This window comes from Oncorhynchus mykiss, chromosome 8 (assembly GCF_013265735.2).
Source record: "Oncorhynchus mykiss isolate Arlee chromosome 8, USDA_OmykA_1.1, whole genome shotgun sequence".
Taxonomy (NCBI): domain Eukaryota; kingdom Metazoa; phylum Chordata; class Actinopteri; order Salmoniformes; family Salmonidae; genus Oncorhynchus; species Oncorhynchus mykiss.
In genome coordinates this window covers 21,831,648-21,839,828 of record NC_048572.1, presented here as the reverse complement: position 1 = coordinate 21,839,828, position 8,181 = coordinate 21,831,648, and the positions used below count along the sequence as shown (strand labels likewise).

At 43.8% G+C, this 8,181-nt stretch overlaps 1 protein-coding gene across 2 annotated transcripts in view; it reads left to right on the top strand.

Annotated features, from left to right (window-relative positions):
* LOC110529599 (cation-independent mannose-6-phosphate receptor) overlaps positions 1-7,301 on the top strand; it is a 39,935-nt gene extending 32,634 nt beyond the window's left edge. For both annotated transcript variants that reach the window (XM_036985028.1, XM_021611952.2), the window contains exons 42-48: positions 63-180; positions 631-777; positions 3,576-3,760; positions 3,994-4,180; positions 4,453-4,614; positions 4,738-4,807; positions 4,978-7,301. In XM_036985028.1, the coding sequence (XP_036840923.1) occupies positions 63-180; positions 631-777; positions 3,576-3,760; positions 3,994-4,180; positions 4,453-4,614; positions 4,738-4,807; positions 4,978-5,412 (1,304 nt within the window). In that variant the 3' untranslated portion in view covers positions 5,413-7,301. The remainder of the gene's footprint in view (positions 1-62; positions 181-630; positions 778-3,575; positions 3,761-3,993; positions 4,181-4,452; positions 4,615-4,737; positions 4,808-4,977) is intronic.
* The last annotated feature ends 880 nt before the right edge of the window (positions 7,302-8,181 follow it).

Genomic DNA, 8,181 nt, shown 5'->3' with positions numbered 1-8,181 from the left:
TAAAATAAGCTGTGATAGATGTATTGCCTCAAACTAGCCTTAACCAACCTTCCCTCTCCCAGATAAGAAGATCCTAGTGAGCTACACCATGGGAGACACTGTGTGTGGAAACGGCCTCAAGGCCAAGACAGTGGTCCAGCTGACCTGTGGTCCTAATATAGGCCAGCCCAAGCTGCTGAGGTGAGTGGGCTGTAAGCAGTTAGTTTGGGAGAGCCTCCTTGCCTGTAGCCTTGTCCCAGATCTGTTTGTGACCTATAACCAACTGCTATGGTTGTTGGCTATACAGCACAAACAGATCTTGGACCTGGCCTTCTCTCCTACAGAGGAAAGCCAGCTGGCCTCCAGTCAGCAACTAATATGTGGACCTGTGGGCAAAACAAACTTATTCAACTCAACACTAGGAAAAGTTACTGAATGATCAAGTTGAAGAGGCACTTTAACCTCCTCCGTAGTTGAAAATTGACAATTTAAATGTACTTTTCAAGTCTTGAACGTCATGTTTATTTTTCTAGTTCAACTTTTCCATCGCTCACGGTTTCATTTGTCGCTCTTTCAAGGATTCCTGGTAACGCTCACACAGACACATACTGTACACACACTCTCTGACTAAATGTCTGTGTCTCTGCTTAGCGTGGATGAAGCCTTGTGTGAGTTTGTGCTGGGCTGGGAGACTCGTGCTGCATGCGCTGCTCAACAACGTGAGGTGGTGATGGTCAACGGAACCATCAAAGTCCCCGATACAGGTGCCAACTTCAGCCTGGGGGCCCTCTACTACAGGTGACACCTCTCACCACCAACACAGTTCAATCAACCAACTTTATTGTCACAACAACTCAGGCCACCTCTCCATTCTATTCCCGTGTAGCTCAGTTGGTACAGCATGGTGCTTGCAACGCCAAGGTTGTAGGTTTGATTCCCATGGGGGACCAGTGTAACGGTCAAACAGCTAGAGTTAAACAATTAACCCTGACAATATTATATTGAAACTTGTTATGAGTCAAGTTCATGTGCTGAGCTGAAAAAATGTATTATTTTTTTACATTTAAAAAATAAATAAATTACATGTTATCTTCCAGGTCATTGAGATCATAGGTCAAAGCATAGAATCAGGAATTAGAATACTAGAATGGAGATTAACCTTCTTATGATGGTCCAAAGATCAGCCATGTTTGTCAGGGAGCTGGTCAACTATGGTTTTGCCAGTGCTGTGATAAGATATTGTGTGAATAATTTATTTTCACAGTATGTGTATTAACTAGCTAGCTAGCCAGCCAACCTGTTTTAGAGGAATGATTCTGTAAATGTTTCAAATTTAACTCTCAATAAGCCAACATTCCATTCAAACAATGCAGTCAATTCACAGCCATACACTGGCTCAAATCAGTTGATGATAGGACTTTGACAAGTTTTAAATGCAACAAATAATCATATAATAGCACTCACGACTTTCTAAGAAAATAAAATCTGTGATATTTATGGTTTGTTTACATATATTCTAGAAGTTATTTATGCAAAAATTGTGAATAAAACCTGTATAAACTACACTGCTCAAAAAAATAAAGGGAACACTTAAACAACACAATGTAACTCCAAGTCAATCACACTTCTGTGAAATCAAACTGTCCACTTAGGAAGCAACACTGATTGACAATAAATTTCACATGCTGTTGTGCAAATGGAATAGACAACAGGTGGAAATTATAGGCATTTAGCAAGACACCCCCAATAAAGGAGTGGTTCTGCAGGTGGGGACCACAGACCACTTCTCAGTTCCCATGCTTCCTGGCTGATGTTTTGGTCACTTTTGAATGCTGGCGGTGCTTTCACTCTAGTGGTAGCATGAGACGGAGTCTACAACCCACACAAGTGGCTCAGGCAGGTAGTGCAGCTCCAGGATGGCACATCAATGCGAGATGTGGCAAGAAGGTTTGCTGTGTCTGTCAGCGTAGTGTCCAGAGCATGGAGGCGCTACCAGGAGACAGGCCAGTACATCAGGAGACGTGGAGGAGGCCGTAGGAGGGCAACAACCCAGCAGCAGGACCGCTACCTCCGCCTTTGTGCAAGGACGAGCAGGAGGAGCACTGCCAGAGCCCTGCAAAATGACCTCCAGCAGGCCACAAATGTGCATGTGTCTGCTCAAACGGTCAGAAACAGACTCCATGAGGGTGGTGTGAGGGCCCGACGTCCACAGGTGGGGGTTGTGCTTACAGCCCAACACCGTGCAGGACGTTTGGCATTTGCCAGAGAACACCAAGATTGGCAAATTCGCCACTGGCGCCCTGTGTTCTTCACAGATGAAAGCAGGTTCACACTGAGCACGTGACAGACGTGACAGAGTCTGGAGACGCCGTGGAGAACGTTCTGCTGCCTGCAACATCCTCCAGCGTGACTGGTTTGGCGGTGGGTCAGTCATGGTGTGGGGTGGCATTTCTTTGGGGGGGCCGCACAGCACTCATGTGCTCGCCAGAGGTAGGTAGCCTGACTGTCATTAGGTACCGAGATGAGATCCTCAGACCCCTTGTGAGACCATATGCTGGTGCGGTTGGCCCTGGGTTCCTCCTATGCTAGGAGGACAATGCTAGACCTCATGTGGCTGGAGTGTGTCAGCAGTTCCTGCAAGAGGAAGGCATTGATGCTATGGACTGGCCCGCCCGTTCCCCAGACCTGAATCCAATTGAGCACATCTGGGACATCATGTCTCGTTCCATCCACCAACGCCGCGTTGCACCACAGACTGTCCAGGAGTTGGCGGATGCTTTAGTCCAGGTCTGGGAGGAGATCCCTCAGGAGACCATCCGCCACCTCATCAGGAGCATGCCCAGGCGTTGTAGGGAGGTCATACAGGCACGTGGAGGCCACACACACTACTGAGCCCCAATTTTGACTTGTTTTAAGGACATTACATCAAAGTTGGATCAGCCTGTAGTGTGGATTTCCACTTTAATTTTGAGTGTGACTCCAAATCCAGACCTCCATGGGTTGATACATTTGATTTCCATTTGATAATTGTTGTGTGATGTTGTCAGCACATTCAATTATGTAAAGAAAAAAGTATGTAATAAGACTATTTAATTCATTCAGATCTAGGATGTGTTATTTTAGTGTTCCCTTTATTTTTTTGAGCAGTGTATATTTATAATTCCATTACACAATTTCTGATACATCACATGCCTTACTTTTATTTTCCTGCATAAGTAAAAGCAGGAAATGCATCACCTATGCCTCCACTGCCATTCATTCCAATTAGACTGGTTTTGGATATCTCCCTGACTAAGATGGCTGCCATTTTGGCCTCATTGTGGAACTTTGAGGGTTTATGACAACCCCTCTAGTAATTTAATATGATCTCTATGGGTCAAAGCCTCTTATGTCATAAACGGTCAAATGTTGCTCTGGCCTCTTAACTGCCTGAATGCCTATTACAACACCAGTGGGCCTCTGATGCAATTGAACCTCTCTACAGTTGCAGCAGGGAACATAAAGCAAATGTTTAGAAATGTAGTAGAGGGAAGATAAAATAAGCCTTTTATGAATGTACTCAGGCCAGGTTTTTTGTCCGTCTGTCCACTCTGTAGGCTCCACCAGGCCTCTGGGGACATTCGCTCCAATGGGGACAAGTACATCTATGACATTCAGCTGTCAGGCATCACCGACAGCTCCTTCTCCATGTGTCTCGGGGCCAACATCTGCCAGGTGAAGATCAACGGAGACTACAGTAGAAAGATCGGCTCCTCCAGCAAGGCCAAGTACTACATCAAAGGTAAGACGCAAGCAAGACACAGGTTTACTCCTCCTAGAGTATGGGTGGGTTTGGATTGTGGTGTTGAACATCCTCAGTGCCTCACCTTGTACTCATTAAAGATGTGATGGATGTCAAAATCACTCACAAGATACAGTAATTGGTAATCAAGTATACTTACATTGACGTCAATGACTCAACGAGCTCACTCCATTAAGTTGCTTGTGATCGACGAATGGACTCTTTCTCCTCAGGTGGTAACCTGGACGTGCTGGTCCCATCGGAGTCTGTGTGTATGCGGGACAATTCCAATACAGTGTCGTCGGCCATCTTGTTCCAATGTAACCCCTCGGCCGGGGAGGGCATCCCAGAGTTTCTGTTGGAGACGGACGGATGCCAGTACCTCTTCATCTGGCACACCTCCACTGTCTGTGGCCTAGTGTGAGTGAACAACTCGACACACAGACATCAGGATAGTGTTCAGTTGTTTCAAAAAAGGAGACAATGCTTTTAAACAGGAAGTACTACCTGAAGTTGGCCTATAAAAAGGCTTTTCAACTTCAGCTTTAAAGTGCATTCTTCCAGTTGTCTATTGAAAGCGACCCAGAGCTGTTAATTATATTACTAGTCCATACATCGAATTGGACTTTGAATTTGAATGAAAGATGCTGTATAAAGTAGAAGTGTGACATTTTGTCTGGTGTGCCGTACAGAACTGTGGATACCTCCGAGTCCAAGCAGACTGATGATGACGGAGGGGAGGACCATAGGGCCTTGTCTGGGAGGAGCCAGGCTGTGGGGGCGGTCCTGAGTGTACTATTGGTTGTGCTGACCATCTGTCTGCTGGTTCTGCTACTGCACAAACGAGAGAGGAGGTAGAGACATCTCGCATAGGGGCTATAGATACTAATTTGTGAATACAGCTTCAGTGTGTTTTGGTCATATGGTACATGCATCCTATTTCTTTTCATCTTTTCCTAAATATTTTCTATTTCCAGGGAGCTGGTTATACAGAAAGTGATTGGATGTTGCAGGAGAGGAAACCCTGTTTCTTATAAATACTCTAAGGTATCCACACCAATAAACCCTATACTACAGTACAGATCAAACCAACCAGCTACAGTATATAGTCTCTTTAATTCTGCTTATATTTTAAAGTAATTGATTCCATGTCAATGATGGTGTGGTGAGTTCCCAGTGCTGAATCTTCTCCCCTGTCTGTCTGTTTGTCCCTGCAGGTGACCATGGATGATGAGGGAGGGGACGATGAAATGGAGTGGCTGATGGAGGAGATGGAGGCCCCAGCCATGTCCTCTCGCCTCGGAAAGGAGGGCCAGGAGAACGGCCACATCACCACCAAGCCCGTCAACGGCGACGCCCTGCGCTCCTTCTCCCTGGACGAGCAGGAGGACAGTGAGGACGAGGTCCTATCTGTCCCCGGGGTGCGTGTCCATGGTGGTCGGACAACTCTACGGCCCTCGAGCTCCAGGACCCGCACTTCAGGACCCCTCCGCAGCGCCCTGCTGGAGGAGGAGAGTGATGAGGACCTGGTGGGTCTCCTGGAGGACAGGGGGAGGAGGGGAAGGGCCAAGCCTCACCGTGACGACAGACCCCCCCACAGGAAACAACAAGAGCCCCAGGATGACAGCGATGAGGACCTGCTGAGAGTGTGAGGGACTCGCCATTCTCCCGTCCACCTGAACTAATATCTCTCTCTTACTCTTTCTCTCTCTCTTTCTCTGAATGTCTCCGCACAACGACGACAACGCAAGAAAGCAGAAACCCTTAGAGGCGTTTTGTTTATTTTGTAAAGGGAACGATGCAGAATGTCTGTTGGCCGTTTACAGTTTTAAAGAGCAGATTTTTGGGGGGGGGCCCTCTTGGAAAGAAAGTCGATGCCTTCCTGATGAGTGTTTTCATCAATTAATATTTTTTTTGTACTGTTTGATTTTGATTTAATTTATGTACATAGGTAATGGAGTTCTATTTTGTCACTTGCATCTTCCTAAGAATTGCTAATTCAAGTTTTTTATTATTTAATTTTGTGGACTGATTTGCTCTGTAAAACTCTATACTGCCAACCTTGCCAGGATTGGACATGATTGGCCTCTGTGTGAATGGATTGTTGTGAAAATGGAAAATAAGTTATTGGGAAAACAGGGACTTGAAACTGTGTTGCTCAAACCACGACTCATTGGTACATGAGATTCTTAGGTTGTATTATTTTTTTTGAGTTCCCTATATCGTATTTATTCAACAACAGTATATCAAATCATCATGTGGTTTTGTACTTGCACTCCATATGTACCATATGTATCACAGGCACAGCTAGTTGCCGTATCTGTTAAATGCTATAAATTAACTCTGCTTCTAGATGTTGCCTTGTCAAAGTCATGACCTAAATTTATTTGAAAATTTATGTTTTCTGTAGAGCTGAAATTCACTTTTTGCCAAATTGCATGTGCTATCCCTCATAAACGGAAGTCATGAAAGTTGTAGCTAGTGCCATTAAATGCAATGTATTTGTGAGCTTGAGATCCCCTTTTCGGTCTTACTCAGCCATATCTATCCCTTGTATTACCTTTCTGGGAAAATATGGATTACTTGAAATGAATTTAGCATTTATCAGTTGGCACACACAAGTACACAAACACCAGTACACAAATCACATGTACACAGGCAGTCACTTATTCCACTCTCATGTATCTGCAGTTGGGACAATGCCTCATATTAATGTCAGTGGTACAAAACAGTAATTAGAAAAAGCTTTTGAAGTGGAACTTGCCTCACTAACCAGTCTGGCTACAGGATTCTTGTTACCGTTGTCTCTCTTCAGACTTCAAATTGGAGAGTTTCTGTGTTATGCCAGTGTTTATCACCAGTGTTGAAGCGAATGTTCACACACTTAGCAAGCCGCTAGCCATAGTGACTTTATCCAAAAAATAAAGGTTCACCTTTCAGGGTATTTATTAAGGTTTGTAGCTGCACATGTTATTAATAGGAGAAACGTTTTGGAAATATAGCAGAAAAAAACTTCACAATATTGTGCAAGGTTATAAAATATCTAATTTTGCATTTATTTTCATAAGTTTCCACACCTCCCAAGATCATGAATTGAAATTGTGACAGAACTGTGCAAAGGCTAATATTTAAAACACACATTACTGTAGAAGTCAGATGAAAATGAAAAAAAACTAAGACTGCAAGTCAGTGTTTGAGTTTGGTCCCTGAGAAAAAATGAGATGTCTTCAGGTACTTTGATATGGGGAAAGAGCACTTGCTACCTTTCCTGCCTGGTAGTAATTTGAAGGAAATCCTTGCTCGTTGTATAATGTCTAGGTCTGCTGTAAGCACCAAAGCACGTCTGCTTGGTTCATCTGTGTGGGTATGAATCATGGGATAAGGAGCTCCATTCTGATGAGTTGGTACTTTTGGAGGTGATTTGGTTCTTGTATGTTATTTTCTCAAACATGTTTTACTGCTTTTTGTCTGTTTTCATGTTTAAATTTTGATGTAAAAATGTTGCATTATTTGAATAAAAAAAGAGCTCAGCTGTCCGTCACTGTTTCTATTAAAGAGTAACGTCATTTAGCACTTCCAGGTTTGAGATTTGACTAAGGTTGCTCTGAAAGGTCAACCGGTTGATGCATTTATTGAACAGAACCTCCGAAGTCTCAGTACTGTATGTTTCCCTAGTCATAAAGGCTTCAAAAGGAAAATATGAGGTAGACCGACATTTCTGTAAGATCAGTCATTCTTTTGACCGTGTTGACTTTCCACTAAACTTTTTAAAAAGTGACAAAAACACAGTTGAGATGTATTCCGTTTTTACAATACAGTAAATATTGACCTAAATGAAATGGACATAGTGGCATGATTAAATAACATGTAATTGAGTGGGCAATTCATCTAGAACTAACCAAGATCAGGTAAAATCACGATAAATATTCATACAGTATACACTAATGTATACTGTAACAATGAACATTTTGTGGTTTGTGATGGACCATCAATGAATGTGCTATTGGATTTGACCTTTTATCAAACCAAACAGATTTTTAAAGAATTCTGTAGCGTTCAATTGCAAGATCCCCATGACGTCTGAAGCCTGCTCTAGTGAACGTGTCTAAATGCATCGTCAGTCACTGATAGGTTGAAGGTCAACCTCTGTTGGACCTTTGATTGTTTTCACACCGTTGAAAAACCATGGTCAGGTCTTTCTGCAGTCACAAATGTCTTAGTGACTGAAAACTGCAACCATGTACTTGTACACTTTTGATGACAACCTAGAGGAGGCGGGCAAGCTGGGGCAATCCCAGAAGTGAATAATTTTCCTGCTCTGCATGGTCTCCATGCCATGGGTCTACATAGGCATTATGTTCCAGGGGTTCACCCCAGAGCATTGGTGCCGGTACTCAGGGGTGAGTCAGATCCGGCAGAGC